The sequence below is a fragment of the Primulina tabacum genome, chromosome 5 (genome assembly GCF_025594145.1).
Source record: "Primulina tabacum isolate GXHZ01 chromosome 5, ASM2559414v2, whole genome shotgun sequence".
NCBI classification, from domain to species: Eukaryota; Viridiplantae; Streptophyta; class Magnoliopsida; order Lamiales; family Gesneriaceae; genus Primulina; species Primulina tabacum.
In genome coordinates, this window is record NC_134554.1 from 37,449,189 (window position 1) to 37,466,917 (window position 17,729).

Sequence of the window (17,729 nt, forward strand, 5' to 3'; positions counted from 1 at the left end):
TAAAAGGAAGAGTACCAGGGACAAAAAACCCGAGAGTTGTAGGATTTCATGTCTGATACTATCATCAATACTGGCCATATAAATGCTTGATTTCAATGAATTGACCCTTAGTCTCACCATATCACCAAAAGCATCTAAGCAATTCAAAAGCATAGAGACGCTACGAACATCCCCACGAGACAATAACAACAAGTCATCCACATAGGCAAGATGTGTGATATGGACATTACGAAACCGCGAATGAAACCCAAATTCAGTTGATCGAGACATGCAATGCAGAGAACGGGACAAAACCTCAATACATAGAGTAAATAAGAAAGGAGACAGCGGGTCACCTTGTCGAAGGCCTCGCCTTTCCGATGAAGTATCCATGATAAGTCCCATTAAAAGCTATAGAGTAAGATGTAGTCGTTACATATTCCATTACCCACCGTATAAATATTGGAGGAAATTTCATAAGAGAAAGGACCTCGTCCAAGAACTCCCAATCCACTATGTCATAAGCTTTTTGTATGTCTACCTTCAAGATACACCGAGGGGAACCTCTTTTGCGGGTGTTTTTTACGAAGCAATTCTTGAGCTAGATGAATGTTATTAGTGATAGAACGTCCATGGATAAAAGCAGCTTGTGATCCATCAATAAGTTTATCAATCACTAGCTTGAGTCTACAAACAAGGATTTTAGAAATGATTTTGTATACCACTGAGCAACAAGAAATCGGCCGATAGTCATTTACAAAAGTTGCATTAGAGCATTTCGGAACAAGTGCGATGATTGAGTGGTTCCATTGTTTCAATAAACGGCCCTCCACAAAGAATTCATTCACAGCCTCAATGACCTCGTGTTTGATTAGATCCCAAGCGTTTTTGAAGAAGAAGGAGCCAAAACCATCTGAGCCCGGTGCTTTGTCATTATCTATGTCAAATAGAGATGCTCTGATTTCATCGATAGATACGTTAGCAGTCAGTACATTCCAGTCACTATTCAAGACACACGGGCCACTAAAGATAGCATCTCTATCCACAGTAGTTCTGTCCACTTTCTGACCGAGTAGCCCTTTGTAGAAATCTACAAAATAGTTAACAATCTCATTCGGGACATTTCTAGTTATACCATCTGGCTTCTGTAATGCAACAATCGAATTTCTCTTATAAGTTCTTTTGATGAAGTCATGAAAAAACTTAGTGCACCTATCTCCTTGTTGGATATATCTGAGTTTCGCATTTTGAGCAATAAATAATCTCTCTGCTTTTAGTATTAACTCGGCTTTCCTTCTTTCCTCCTTGTAAGTCACTGGAACCCCCGAATTGAGCATTAACACTTACAAAGTTTCTAGCTCTTGTTTTGCATCCTTCGCTCGAATTGAAATATGACTGAATTTGGTATGGTTGAGTTGTTTCAATGGTAGTTTAAGCCTATTCAACATCTGCTTGAGCCTATACTGAGTTGTACCATGCCCTGCGAACCTCCAATATCTTTCAACCAATCCTAGAAAATCATCACTAATAGCCCACATGTTGAAGAACTTGAATGGATTTTTTTTCTTAGCTCTTGGTTCTAGCAAAGAAACAAGAGACACAATGTGGTCCGAGATACAACCAGGTGGCAAAAATTCTGCCAGACCATCTAGATTAGAAGAGTTCCAGCAATGATTAACAAGAACTCTATCTAGTTTGCTACAAATATTGGGGCTCATCCAAGTGAAGGAACAACCAATCGAATGAAAATCCTGTCAAGTCAAGAGAGGTCACACAATCGACAAAATCCTTGGTTTCATAGTTCTTTACATGCAAGCCGCCTTTCTTTCTCAGTTGGAGATAAGACATTGTTAAAGTCACCAAGAATCATCCACAGTGACTGGCAACTCCTCACAATATCAGATCTTCCCAAAGTGTTCTCCTTTTTACAATTGTATTGAACCCATAAACAAAAGAAGACATGAACTCGATCTTTGTCTTTTAAAAAACAATATGAACATGAATAGATTGCTCACTCATACCAACAATATTAAGGTTGACAGTGATTGGGTTCCAAATCACAAGAATGCGGCCCTTATTATTAAGCGAAAAGTTATGCAAAGTTTTCATACCTTTAAGCCTAACTCTCAAAAAGTTATGAATGTCTCTTTCATTGAGTTTAGATTCAAGAATTCCAAAAATATCAATCTTATGCACACCCACAAAGGATTTAATGCTCCTTTGTTTTAGAGGCTTGTGAAGGCCTCTAATGTTCCAGCAAGCAAGCTTCATTGACTACCGAAGGTAATTTCGGGTTGCCGCCCCGCTACATCCTTCCTAAAGTTTCGCACCTTCTTGTCATTGTATTCAAGCTTATAGATTCGGTATCACAAGAACTAGAATCTTCATGTCTCCAAAGAAAACAGTCATGTTTTTTTATTACCTTGTTTCTTCCCAACAATGCTCGTACCTCCTTTTTTTTGTTCTTCTTCTTATTCAAACCACATCGAGACAATCGTCTCCTGTTACTCCGACACTTAGAGCTTCTACTGCCAACTCTCCCTCAATCAACACACATATGCCTTTATCCAACTTTCCACCATGAGGGGCATGTATCTGTTGCTCCTCAATAAAAATCGGGTGTGTGTCCTTCACAATAGTAAACACCTCACCAATCTGAGGCTCCGACTTATCAATTTCATGACTGTCCTTGACTTCAGATGGGTGTCTGGATGGAGCGTGCTTTTAAGGTTTCCCTATCCTAGATCTTCCTCTAGAATTGCTCTTCCTCCAAGCAACACTTCGAGATCTACTGCGAAACTTATTACCAGCATCTTCGAGCCCCTCTTCTACCATATCAACATGTGCAGCCCGAACACAACTCACACTTGCATCACCTGCCCTATGACAAACATCACAAAATTTAATATCTTGCTCATATTCAAATTTTATCATCACATCCTCAAATGGCAATTCTATTTCTAATTCTAAAAGCTTTGGTTTAGATGCCTCCATTTCAATCAACACTCTCGCATATTTGATTCGCTTTCGATCATGGGTAAGCATGTCCATATGAATTGGATTACCCAAACGACATGCTAGCTTGCTAAGTATATTAAAATTCCAACAATCCGGTGGAAGAACATGGATTTGTACCCACAATGGCATGGAGTTCATATCTTCATCCCTGAACCTGAAGCACCTTGGCATCTCCTTAAGAAACAAATGATATTCATACACCATGTACGATCCTCCACCCAAAATACGATCTCTTACTTCAACGTTAAGGAATGTGAAGACAATCCACCCACTATCATGAGTTTGGAAGTGAATGTCCGAGCCCCGCCTACGTACCAAATCAAATAAGGCAGCAGTTGGAGGTTTTCCACTGATCACATACTCCAGCAGACATATACCGTAAGTATCCTCAATAGAGTCAATATCATCAAGACCAAATTTGAGTTTCCCAGCACCCGTGTCCTTAAACTCCAGCTTGTAATTAGCATTAACCATTCTATTGTTTTTGAATAATCTAGCGTAAGACATTCGCTTTCTCTTGTTCAACATTCTGGACGATTGTACGTATTTCCAAGACATTCGCTTTGTTCGCTTGACTTAGCTAGAACATTTGATACAACTGATCTACTGACATCATTACTTTATTTCAATTATCCTTGCATGAGATTTTGATATGAACATGCGTTAAATCCATATGTCATTCATTATGATATATATTTTTATTTCGGTCATATCATACTGGGTTATTATTCACTATTGTGACTTGGGTCGAGAGATGAATCAAAATATGCAATTCATTGATAAAAAAGTATCAACGATACGTCATTATCCTAGATTTCTAAGTCTACATCATCTTTCGGACAAGGTAACAATTTCGTATTATCCAAAAATCATATCTCGAATCCATACAAAATATAAAGATGTCACCAGTAGAATCGAGACCAATATGAAATGCAATATCATGGATCGATGCTACGTATATCAAAAAAATATATATGTAAAATATATTTTATTTTTCATACATCAATATTATTAAATGTCAAATTATATGACTATTATTAAATGTCATAATACGTCATATAAACACATAAATATCACATATGTCAATCTACACGGTTACATGTAATATGTTACTCTTTTCTATTATACGTTACTGATGAATTACTGATTGAGCTTGAAAATAACTAGCATTCTTTTTCGGCCGGCGCTTGTTCTTGGAGAGAACCCTAAAATTGTGCCAACGTATTTATGATATTTATGGGGCCCTACATTGATTACGTGCATAATTTATTTTTTTCCTTCCTTAAACCCCTCATGTAATTACCCACGCATTCTTCATTTCAAAACTATTAAAAACACAAAATTATTAATATTACAAACGTAAGTGTAGAAACAAAATAGAGGATTAAAGTGTGATGATTTATGATTAGTGTTTTAGTATTGGAAGGAAAAAAGATTAGTAACGGTTTGGTCAGTCCGGAGGCAGACGTAAGACTCGAATTAAAACAATCTCGCCATCTTCTCTTGGAGAATAAAAGAAAATGTAACTTGAGTTATTGAGTTCTTCAATCTGCTGGCATTAAAAATGGATATGTTGGAGATATAAATTTTTTTTAGGTTTTGTGTTCTTATAAAAATTTCAAGCTAGTATTTGAGTAATTTCGAATTATAGTTTAAATATGATCAATTCAAGGTTGAATAATTTGAATGAGTTTGAACCAAAATTAGATGTATTTTTTAATTTCAATTAGAATTTGAATATGATACAATTTTTCAAACTCAAATTCGGATATCCATTGTTTAATATTATTCGGCTTGATTTGATTCAATTACCTCCATAATATTAATGGCAATGTGATATTTCTAATCGTTAGAAACTTAAATTAATATAAAATAAATTAAAAGTACATGAAGTTCAAATCATGTAAGAACAAATTCAAAGACGACAATCATACTATTTTAATGAAAATCATGTTTTCAGGAAGCCCAAAATGAAAAGTTAGAGCAAATTATTGGGGCAAATTTGGAAACTGGGGTTCAATTTTCTTCAAAAATTTAGTCCAACTTGTTAGACTTAATTGAATTATAGTAATGACAGTCAAAAACAGTAGGCAGTAATAACTAAATCAGAAGACAATATAAATAGCAGAAGCCCTCGTATCGCTTTAACAGAAGCAGTACTTTTCATAGTACTTATCGGCTTATAAAAGCAGAAGCAGAACTCGGCTTAGAAAAACAGAAGCAGAACTTATCAGAACTTAACATCTTTTGACTGATCGTTACAGTTTTAAATGTTACCGTTACTTTACATAGTAGTAGTATTAATTGCACCATTAATGTTGTACAAAGACATTTAATACACCTTACTAGTTTTAGTATGAAACAAAGACTGATTACTTTGAAGCTTTCTGCAGGACCCTTTTTAGGTGATAAAGCTGATTCTACTCAGAAGTCACAGAAGCCGTTTTTACTTATAGACGTTGGATTCATAGCTTTCTATATATAAGGTTCAATCCTTTATAGAAAATAAGGATTATTATCATTATCAACGCAACGATTATTCCAACTCTAGTTTGCGTTATCATCAATCCTTTACAGAAGCCGTTTTTACTTATAGACGTTGGATTCATAGCTTTCTATATATAAAGGTCAATCCTTTATAGAAAAGAAGGATTATTATCATTATCAAAGCAACGATTATTCCAACTCTAGTTTCCAAGTCAAATGTCTCATGGAAAACACTGAAATCAGCCTCGACATCTGGAAAGGTATTTGATTTCGATTCTGATGAATTTACACGAATTGATTTGGTTAAAGGACTGCATGACATGGTGGAAGAGTACTCAAGACTTTCTCAATCATTCGAGGAAGTTAAAACTGAAAATCAAAACTTGAAAGATCAAATCAGTGAGTTTACTTTGCAAGAAACAACTGCAGTGATCTAAAAGTTGAGATAAGTAAGTTGAAAATTGAGAATGACATAGTAAATGCAGATTATCAGACAATGAGGTTTGAAATTCAGAAGCTATCGGTTCTGGTAAATGCATGGAATAAGTCTTCTGTTTCATTAGAGAATATGCAAGAATTACAGAAGAAATCTGGAGACAGGAGTGGTCTCGGATTCAGTAATAATGAAAGCACTTCTGAAACAAGTATTAAGCCAAAACTCGATACAAGCAAAGGGGAATACATTCATGTTGTTAAATCCAGTGTGGTATATGAACCAGTAGTACCAACTGTTCAAGTCAGAAGGTTTGAAGATCAGACGAACATAAGTAAGTATTATGGTCTGGGTTATGTTGAACCTAAGAGAAGAGTCCACCAGAGTTCTGGATCCAGTAGAGGATTCAACCCTCTATGTAGGTTAGAAACTAACAGTACTATAATTCTAGACCGGTTCAGAAGATATAAAAACCAGACGACAAAAACAGAAGGAAAGAACAACATCCTAAAATGCATTCTGTTAGAAATAACAGACCTTCTGTTGCACACACCTCTGTGGATACCCGAAGTACAAGATCACATAGAATTGTACAAATGTGGGTTCCTAAAGGACTGATAAGGCTTGGACCCAAATAGATTGGGTACCATTTACTAAAACTTCTGCCTGCAGGAACAGGAGAAGAAAGCCAAGATAAGCAGCTCTACATTATATCTGGACAGTGGACGTTCCAGACATATGACTGGAAAAAAGAGTCTACTTTCAGAAATAATGAGTTGTACTGGACCGAAGATAACTTTTGGGGACAACTCAAAAGGTAAAACCTTAGGTAAGGGTAAGATTATCCATGGTAATATTACTATAAATGATGTACTCTTGGTTGAAAATATTTGTTAAAATTTGATCAGTATTAGTTAACTGTGTGATAATGGATACTCAGTAGCTTTTCAAAATCACACCTGCACAGTTAAAGATGCCAATGAGTCTATAGTCTTAACTGGAATAAGAGAAGGCAACACCTACAAAGTATCATGGAACAAATATCATGTTAATGTTCCTACATGTTTAGTTGCCTCCCTTAGTGATAAACATTAGCTATGGTACAAGACATTGAATCATCTTAACTTCAAGTCTATCAATAATCTCAAGAAGCAGAACATAGTTGATGGTTTACCTGATATTAATTTCGTTAAGAATCGTGTATGTTCTGCATGTCAACTCGGCAAACAAGTAAGATCTAGCTTCAAGAATAAAGGTAGAAAATCAACATCAAGGTGTTTGGAATTATTGCATACGGACTTGTTTGGTCCAATCCCTATCATGATCTTAGGGGGAATGAAATACACTCTTTTTGGTGTTGATGACTTTTCTAAATTTACTTGGGTGATATTTCTTGCCGGAAAAGATCAAACAAGTGACCTCCTGATCAAGCTTCTGAAAAAGATTCAAATAAAAAATCAGTTTCTGTCATCAAAATCAAAAGCGATCGGGGCACTGAGTTTACTAACAAGATTCTTGAGTTGTATTTGAATGAACAGGGTATTCATCATGAATATTCAGCTGCCAGAACGTCTCAACAAAATGGAGTAGTTGAGAGGAGAAACAGAACTCTTAAAGAAATTGCTAGAACAATGCTAGCAAATGCAGACATCTCTCAGCGCTTTTGGACAGAAGCAATCAACACAGCATGCTACACACAGAACAGAACAATTATCAACAAAAAGCACAATCAGACTCCATATGAGATATGGAAATGGAGTAAGCCTAATGTATCATATTTTCATGTGTTTGGTTGCAGATGCTTTGTGCAAAATAATGGTAAAAATTATTTGTCTGTATTTGATTTAAAATCAGATGCTGGACTTTTTCTTGGATATTCAGCAGTAAGCAAAGCATTTGGAATTTTCAATAATAGAACTCTTAATATTGAATAATCTATTCATGTTGTCTTCGATGAAGATAGTAGTGCTCCTGAAATTTCTAACGTGTCAAATCTAAGTAACAGGTTAGACAGAATTCATCTGAATTGAATAATGAAGATGATTCAGAACCAAGTATCAAAGATGCTCAAAATCTACAACCAGACATTCCTCTGGTAGAACCTGTTGTTCATACGCAGGATGTACCAGAACCAGTAGCTGACGTTCCAGAACCTACTAATGCTTTAAGATCAGAGGATAATCCAAATCCATCAAATCAGGAAGAAATCCCTCTAAACCCTTTCATTTGGAGAAAATCACACCCTCCATCTTTGGTTATTGGAAATCCAGCAGCTCCATTGAGAACCAGAAGGCAAATGTTAAATGAATATATAAATGCTACTTTTATTTCTCAGGATGAACCAAAGAAAATTGAAGAAGTTCTTCTGGATCCCAGTTGGATTGAAGCTATGCAAGAAGAGCTGAATCAATTTAAAAGAAATGAATTTTGGTTTCTTATACCTAGACCATCTCATCAAGCAATTATTGGAACTCGGTGGGTATTTAGAAATAAGCTAAATGAAGAATGTACTGTGGTTAGAAATAAAGCAAGATTGGTGGCTCAAGGTTTCAGACAAGAAGAAGGAATAGACTGTGATGAAACATATGCACCAGTAGCAAGGCTTGAAGCAATCAGAATATTCTTAGCCTTTCCTGCTTTCAAGAACTTCAAAGTTTACCAGATGGATATGAAAAGTGCCTTCCTAAATGGTCTACTGCAAGAAGAGGTCTACGTTGAACAACCCACAGGTTTTATTAATCATTTCTTACCGCATCATGTCTTTATATTATACAAAGCTTTGTATGGTTTGAAGCAGGCACCTAGAGCTTGGTATGACAGTCTCTCACAATTTCTTGTCAATCGTGATTTTACAATCGGTACAGTAGACAAAACTTTATTTACTTTAGTTAAGAATAAGCATATTTTGTTAGTACAGATTTATGTTGATGACATTATCTTTGGGTCAACTAACCCCAAATTGTGTGCAAAGTTTGCTAAGTTAATGCAGGATCAATTCGAAATGAGCATGATGAGAGAATTGACATTCTTCCTAGGACTGAAGATCAAGCAACTCAATACATAGGATCTTCATAAATCAGGCTAAGTACACAAAAGAACTACTGAAAAAGTTTGGCATGGAAACATGCTCTGCTACTTCCACTCCAATGAGCTCATCTACTAAACTTGATAAAGATGAAAGTGGAATTTCAGTATAGGTAACTCAGTATCGTGGTCTTATTTGCTCATTGTTATATCTTACTGCCAGTAGACCTGATGTTATGTTTGCTGTTTATATTTGTGCGAGATTTCAGTCTAACCCTAAGCAATCGCATCATATTGCTGCTAAACGAATTCTGAAATATCTAAAGGGTACTCAAAATGTCAGCCTATGGTATCCCAACGATTCTTCTTTCAATCTTATTGGATATTCAGATGCTGACTATGCAGGTTGCAAACTTGATAGAAAAGCACCAGTGGTTTTTGTCAATTTCTTGGTGATAGGTTAATCTGCTGGTTTAGTAAAAAGCAGTCTTCTATAGCCACGTCTACTGCAGAAGCATAATATCTTGCTGCTGGAAGTTGTTGCTCTCAATTACTTTGGATGCCACAACAACTTAAGGATTATTGAGTTCAAGCCTCTGAATCACCTATATTCTGTGACAATACCAGTGCTATAGCAATTACACACAATCCAGTACTTCATTCCAGAACGAAACACATTGACATCAGACATCATTTTATTAGAGATCATGTGCAGAAGAAGGACATTCGTCTGGAATATGTCCCTACTGATCAACAAGCAGCATATAACTTTACAAAGTATATGCTTGAGAATAAGTTTTCTTATTTTTGTAATGTTCTCGGTTTAATTGATTTGTCTTAACTACTGATTATTATCTTCTGCTCTTTTTCGTTTATGCAGTAAGTAAAAACAGTAGATAACCAGAAGTATGACAAAATAAAATGTTTCATTCATAAAACCAGATGCATTACAGTAGATAAGCTGTTACAATCTTAGATATCAGCAGTACTGAGACTTACAGTAGAAACCCTAACTAGCAACCCTACTAGAACTTGCTGGAATTAACCCCCCCCCCCCCCCCCCATCTCTTCGCATGATCGTGGTTGTTGAAAGAGATTATTCCACAGCTTTTTTTAAACATAATATAGAATAATCTAACTGATTATTCATATTACAGGGCAATGAATTTCCTCCAAGTCTTCATCTCATGGAGAACGATGTCTTCAAACATCTTCTTACGAGATGCCTGAAGCTGTCTTTGGAACTCCCTTGCTGCATCCAACTCCGGAGAAGACTCAGATAAATCGCTTACTCTATCCATTTGATTATTTTTATGTTTAATATTACTTAGTTTGTGAGCTTGCAGGTATTTATATAGAGTCTCCGGGAAGTTAAAGGGTCGCCTAACTGTTCACCTCCTGCACGAATATCAAGAGTCACATGTCATTCCCTCATATCTTGAATATTCGTTTTTAATATTTGTTTATTTGCATTAATTTAGGGGGAATATTATTGACTGATATCTACGTACCTTGTCTAAAACAGAAGGAGATGTGTCTTTTCGTTAAAACAATGTGTCTACTGGTTCTTATCAAGATGCTGGATATATTTCAGTACTTTATGATTTCCAGTAGATATTATCATAATATGACAAATCCTCTTCTGATTTTCTTTAGTAACCGCTTTGGACAGCCCGCTCTTTTCATTGAACTTTTTTAAAAAAATTTAAATCATTGGGTTACCTGACACTCATCTTTTAACTTTTCCAAAAAAAAAAAACTCAAATGAAGATATATTGACACGTGTCCTTATGTTTTCACTGACGGCTGTACATTTTGATTATTAACCGTCTCTTCTCTTCCATTCCAGCTTTTACGATTTCAGACTATTGCATACTAGCTATTGTTTTCTCTCGCATTTCTCTACTACAGAATATACTTCAAATCCATCTTATTTGCAGAAATGGCTGGAGCTTATACTTTCAACGCTTACCAAATTAACTTTGCATCAGTTCTGACCATCAAGGATGAGAATCTTGTTAACATGTTCAAGGCCAATGAGAAATCTAGTCTTTGAAGATTTCTGGAAGCACCTGCCATCCTCTACACGACTGCCCTTCTGGAATTTTATGCTAAAGCGACCGTTGAGGATGGGAAGATCATTTACTCACAGAGAGATGCATCCATAACCATTGATGCTGCATTTCTGGGGTCAACTTTCTTCTTCCATTCTCAGGTACTTTTGATAGTTCGACTATTTCTAAGGAGGAGATGTCCACTACCATTACCACATTCTCAACTTCTGGAGAGGAACTCTCTTCCTCTTGCTTCAAGAAGCTTCTGAAGATGGAGACCCAAGTACTCGCGGACATTGTGGTAAAGGCGCTTCTGGTTAAGGCTGGTAGTTTTGATAAGCTGACCAAAGAAAAAGTTCAAATGATGATAGCCATCACTTCCGAAGCCAAAGTGGATTGGAGTCGTTTTCTGTTCAAAATAATGAAGGATATGATTGTGAGGAAAGGTACTGGTTTTGCTGTTCAGATCAGCTTGATGTTGAAGAATGATGGTTTTCCTCTGACTTCTGAACAAGATGGTTCATTTGTCACAATGGTCGATGCTGATAATGTACTTGCTTTAAGGCCGAAGCCAACTATGGCTAAATTTGTCGCCCTGGAGAAGGAGATTGTCGATGCTCAAACTGAGGCTCAAGCTCCTCAGAATAAAATCAAGAGGAAGAGAGTAGTTGTTTTGACTGATTCAGACAAAACCATTTCGGAAGAGTCTGTTGCTCCAACCCAAGCCTCAATCCCAGCCACTCCCAGTAAAAAGAAACCTATAACCACCATTTGCCTCAAGAAAACAACATTCATTGCTGACCTTGACACTGTCCCTTTGAGACAAGTTTTTCCAGAAGCTACCTCATCTAAACCAGAATCAGTCCCCTCCTCAAAACCAGCAGCCATCCCCACTGCCACCACTTCTACTTCTTCTCAGACTCTTAGACCTGCTTCTGGAGTTGTTATTAGAGAAACTCCTGCAGGGTCTTCTGCTTTTAGACCCGTGCTGCCTGCATCATCATCAGATGAAGGCAAGGGAAAACTCGTTGAAGAACCACAACCTCTTGGTGCCAAGTCACTTATTCATACTGCTATTGACTTCACTTGGAAGAAATTGAAAAATCTGCCAGTAAAGACATGACTTTCTTTGACGATTGGCTTAAGGTTGGAGTTTTCCATCCAATCGCATACTTGAGATCACCAGGTGTCTACGCAAAAATGGTGAAGAATGAAAAAAAGGTCTTTGTTGCTGCTAAGACTAACAATGTGATTGAGACCATGAACAGAAGGAGTTACGTTCTTGATAAGCTAAAATGTCAAAAGCTAGATTCTGTTTCGAAGACCTTGAAGTCAAATTTTGATGTCGTGAATCCTACTGCTGTTCAGGATCAGAATGTGATTCAAATTTTGACTGATCATCTGGGATTGAAGAATGAGCAACTTCTTGCTCAAGAACAAGCCTTTGGAGGGCCGTTGCAGTACCAAGCAGGTGATGTCCCAGAATTTCTCAAGATTAAGCCAGTTGAGGAAAGGACCACAGCTCCTTCAGAAGCTAAGGTTTCCAGTACTCCTGCATCCCCGACATTTTCTACCAAATCTTCATCTCTGATTTATGTTCATGAGTTGGCATCAGTTGATGAAGTTATTCAATCAATTGTTCTCTCTGCTGCTGCACCAGAAGCACCTCAGGTTGCCGAAGTGGCAATTCCAGAAGATAACCAAGAAGCTCAACCAGCAGACCAGACTATGGAAGAATCAGATGTTGTTCAATCCTTATAACTGCCAAACTTGGAGAGATTTTCTGCTGAACTTCAAGCAGAAATGGAAGCTCTATTGAATGATCCATCTGAATCTAATCCAGTTGTTGAACCTCTATAACCCACTGACATCGTTGCTGTTTTGCCCCAGTCAGAAGATAGAGCAGAACCTGAACCTTCTACTGCTCCTGAAGGAACTTCTGCTAAACTGTCTGCAGAACCGTCTACTGCTTCCACCAGAAGATGCCCTTTCTACTGCTTTGATTATCCCTCCTACTGATTCTCCTACTCGTATCGCTCATCTTGTAGAGATCAGACAGCGTATGCTCGAAAGAACTCCATCCCTGGAAGACCAATTTGATCTTGAATTTCGGATAGATATTCTCCAAAGAAACATGAACAATCTCTCGGAGATAGTCAAACAATTGTCCTTTGAACATGCGGGTGAAGTTAGTGCCACCAAATTCCTCCGTGACCGAATCTCAAAAGAAGTCACTCGGACGGTAGAATCGTTGGCCAAGCTGCATGTTGAAACCAGTATATTCAGGCATTCTGTTTTCTCGAATCATGGTAACATCTTGATTGGTCAAGCTGACATCATTAGAACTGTCTCTGATCATGATTCGACTATTCGCTCAGTCTCCACCAAAGTAGAAGCTATGGATTCGAGGCTTGAAACCATTGATGCCAAGATTGAGTCTCAATCTCAATCTATTCATGATCTTAATGAACGAGTTTCGAATCAGGCACCATATCTGGAGATGCTGAATCATGGTATACATACTGTTACTGGCCGGGTGGATGATTTTCTTTCTCGAATTCAGGCCAGTGATGCCAAAAAAGGGGAAACAGAAGGCGGAATGGAGAAGGCAGAGCTGAAAGACATCATGCAGAATCTTCCTTCAGAAATCAAGATCCTCGGGATGAGGAAACAATGTCCAGAGATATTGGCACTGATGATTAAACTCTTTTGAACTCTTTTGTTTAATTTACTTATCAATTATCCTGTTATATTTGCTATCTGCTTTTTGATATAACCTGTTGTTGATGAAAACATGGTTGGTCAAGCACCAAAAAAAGCATGGGAGTCGTTGGAGTTGCCCGAAGGACTTATAACGAGGGGACATAGAAGGAAGTTTAAAGAAGCACTTCAAGGATATATGGTGAGCTACCAAGGAAGTCCTACAAATTGGGTGCCTAATTAGAGGAGCTTGAGGAACATGGACACAATGATGAAAGTGTTTGGAATGTAATTCAAATTCTAAATGACCATGAGGACAGCAGCACACGCGCACCCGCGCCAGAAGCGGCGTAGCCGCGCACGCGCATGCGCGCTTGAACCGGCGTGGCCGCGCGCTCCGCGCGCGCCATCGCGCGTGAATCGGCGCTGCAGCGCGCCTCGGGCTGGTGCAAGGCAGAATGCAGCGCGCCTCGGGCTGGTGCAAGGCAGAATGCAGCGCGCCTCGGGCTGGTGCAAGGCAGAATGCCGCGCGCCATCGCGCGAGAAGCCGCGCGCACTGCCGTGTCAACCTTGCTAGCCAACTTTTGTTATGACTTTTTACACTACTTTTTCATGTTTTATTGATTATATAATCATTGTAAAGGACCAAAAACAAAAATTCAGAGATATAAGAAATTTCTTGAGGTTTCTCTCAATATTCAAGGATATTTTAGCTTTGTACTTCACAAAATCAAACTTATCAAAGATTGCATCTTTGTGGCGTTTGTCAATTGTTTTCGCACGGATTGTCAAAACAAGTTCTTTGAAGGTTCGTATGAAATTCAATTGTTACTATCGTTGATATTTGTTGCTAAGTTTTAATCGCTTAGAGGTGAATATCACAAATCGTTGCTTGTTTCAAAAGATCGGGACTACATAATCGATCCCTGTTCGTTATTGAATTGAGGGCGCGATTCTAATTAATCGTGTTTGCTTTTAATTCGTACGAGGATTCGTATCATTTGGTATCAGAGCATTTGGTTCTCTTTGATTCAAGTAAGTTATCGTTGCTATTTTCAGATTTGTTTAAAATTTTGTTATGTTCTCAAATCTGTGTTATCCTTTCGTTGATATTTTTAGATCTGTCTAAAATTTTGTTCTGTTCTCAGATCTATGTTATCCTTTCGTTTTTTATTTTCATATCTTTCTAAAATTTTGTTCTGTTTTCAGATCTGTGTTATACTTCCGTTTTTGTTTTCAGATCCGTGTTATCCTTTGTATTGTTGTAAGATCTGCGTTATTCTAGCGTTCTTTGTTTTGCGCAGTCCAAGTGAGACAGTTGCGAGTGTCCACGAGTTGAATCTAGTTAGTTTGATATACAAATATAAAGATTGATCACACTTTCGAGAGAACTATCAAATTCGAGTGAAAACACCTGAGTGCGAGCGTTATTTCTTTGGAGTGACCGATGAGTATTTTGTAGTGAGGACAAAAAAAAGAGAAGAAAGAAATTGAGAGAAAAAAAAAAGGAGAGTCGAGTGAATTTTCATTGGAGTGACCAGTGAGGATTCGTGGTGAGAAAATTTATTCTTTATTATTTTCTACTAACCTTTTCTTGCGGGTATAATGATTGACGATCGTCAATTTCAAACAATGTTGAGAGGGTTGGATAGAATATGGGAGAAGAAGTTTAAGCCTCTACGTGAGAGGTATAGGCGGAGTGAAGGAGAGGAGAGGTATGATAGGCAAGATGATGGGAATAGACGAGGTAGTAGATTTGGTGGGGATAGAACTTTGCACGTGGATCATGGTGATGATAGGAGATGTGAGGAGAATAGAAGAGTGGGTAGAAAAAGTGAACATGATGTGGGTAGGGAGTCATTGACACCCAATTGGCGGACGAGCTTGGAAGAGGAAATTATTGCTAGGCCAATGAAGGAGTCGAGACATGAAGCTACCAAATATGAATATCAAGGTACAAGTAAAATCTCAAATTCTAGTACTTTTGATATTATATGTTGTTGGTGCTTCAAATTTGGGCATGATACTAGACAATGTCAACGTAAGGAGCTGACAGTAGTAGAGTCGTCGGTTGAACTTAAATCTCAAGTGGAGGTTGAGATTGTTGGAGAATTTGAACATGAAGTTGAGGTTGTAGAATAACCTGAATTTGAGGTTCTGGTTGAGAAAGTTGTTGATGATAATATTCCACTAGTTGATGAGTCGAATGATGTTAAATTGTGTACAGTGGAAAGTGAATCATTGAGTGGTAAAGAAATGTGTGATTTGTCTATTAAGGAGGAGGAGAGTAGGCAAGAAGAAACTTTGTTGGTCAAAACATTTGAAGAAAAACATATTTCTTTTGCTCAATTGAAACTAAAAGAAATTATTGATGATCAATTTAAATGTATTGAAAAGAGTGGAAAAAAATGTGATATGGTCGAAAGAGTGAGTGAACAAAAGAGTGAGATGACCATAGAAAGAAAAAAAGAAGAGAATGATGAAATCAGAGAAAAAGAAAAAGAAAAAGAGGTCAAAGAAAAAGAAAAGAAAAATAATTTGAAGGCCCAAGAGAGTGAGGTTGAGAGTTGCTTATTCTTGTATAAACCATTTCATGTACCTTTGTACAAGGTGGTTTATTATCATTGTGATGATATCGCCGGTTCAATCCCGAGCATTGTTATTTCACCCTTGCAGGATTATGGAGATGTCATGATGAGGAGGCAAGCGAGAACTGATGATGGAGAAAGGCCATGTGTTGATCAACATGATGTTGGAAGTAATCAAGGTGAGGTAAGGTTAGTTGCCAACGCAACAATCATGAGGTATGACTTCCGTCCTTATCTTAATTCTTTGATGTATCATTTTCCAAAGCTTGGAGAATGTGTTGCAAATGTGGTGGTTAAAGGGTCTAACTTTGAATTAACCTTTGTGCCCAGAAGTCATAGATTTGAGAATGATGACATAATGAATAAATCAAATTTAAATGTTAGTGATTGTGATTTTTCAAGAGTTGTCAAATTGATGAGTTTTAGTCATGGCAATGAATTGTATGCATTATGTTCAAATCTTTGTGATGAGTTAATTGTTTACATGGGTAGTACATCTAGTGTGTTCTATTTGCATGATTCATACTTGTTTGATGATGGCGTTGGAAAGAGCATGAATGAATATCAGAATTTTTATGTTCATGATGAATACAATTTTAAGGAGAATAAATTCTTCATTCTATATTCATTGCATGAGTTACGTACTAGTGATGCATATAGTGGTGTTTTTATCTTTGATAAAATGCATAATTATATGTGTTAGTTGCATATGAAGAGGTATGTTGAGTGGGATATTGAAACATGCATTGCATATAAGAGATTGACATTTTGGCTAGATTCTTATATCGTGCATGAACTATGTCTTATTCCTAGTGAGCTATGGTCGTACACGTGTATGGATTTCACTTGTGTATTAACTAGGTCTAAGTAGGGGAGAAACCTTATTTTTGTGATACTTAATGGTATTTTATCATTTGGTGTCATTTATTATTTGGTATATGGTAAAGTTGATGAGTTTATAGGAAAGACAATGGTGATGTTGGGAATTCCAGTGCTGAAGGAGCGAGCAAACAATAGCACCTACAAACTTGAGTTTAAAGGTAAGCATGTTGATAATTTAATCCTTTTTATTACTAACTTGCTTCATTTTTGCGTAGGTGGACAAGATTTGAGGATAAATCCTTTTCAAGAAGGGGAGGATGATGCAAACATGGTTAGTCAAGCACCAAAGAAGGCATGGGAGTCGTTGGAGTTGCCCGAAGGACTTATAACGAGGGGACGTAGCAATAAGTTTAAAGAAGCACTTCAAGGATTCATGGTGAGCTACCAAGAAAGTCCTACAAATTAGGTGTCTAAATTAGAGAAGCTTGAGGAACATGGACACAATGATGGAAGTGTTTGGAATGTAATTCAAGTGCTAAATGACCATGAGGACAGCAGCACACGCGCACCCGCACCAGAAGCGGCATACCCGCTCGCGCGCATGCGCGCCTGAACCGACGCGGC

General features: G+C 37.5%; 1 protein-coding gene across 1 annotated transcript; it reads right to left on the reverse strand.

Moving 5' to 3' along the window:
* Window positions 1-2,703: 2,703 nt before the first annotated feature.
* Window positions 2,704-3,471, reverse strand: LOC142544415 (uncharacterized). Its single transcript, XM_075651465.1, has one exon. The coding sequence runs from the start codon at window positions 3,469-3,471 to the stop codon at window positions 2,704-2,706; it is 768 nt and encodes a 255-aa protein (XP_075507580.1).
* Between the last annotated feature and the right edge of the window lie 14,258 nt (window positions 3,472-17,729).

What these genes read in the sequence shown, in the direction of transcription:
- LOC142544415 (XM_075651465.1), bottom strand. Translation starts at nt 3,471, where the DNA reads ATGGTTAATGCTAATTACAAGCTGGAGTTTAAGGACACGGGTGCTGGG.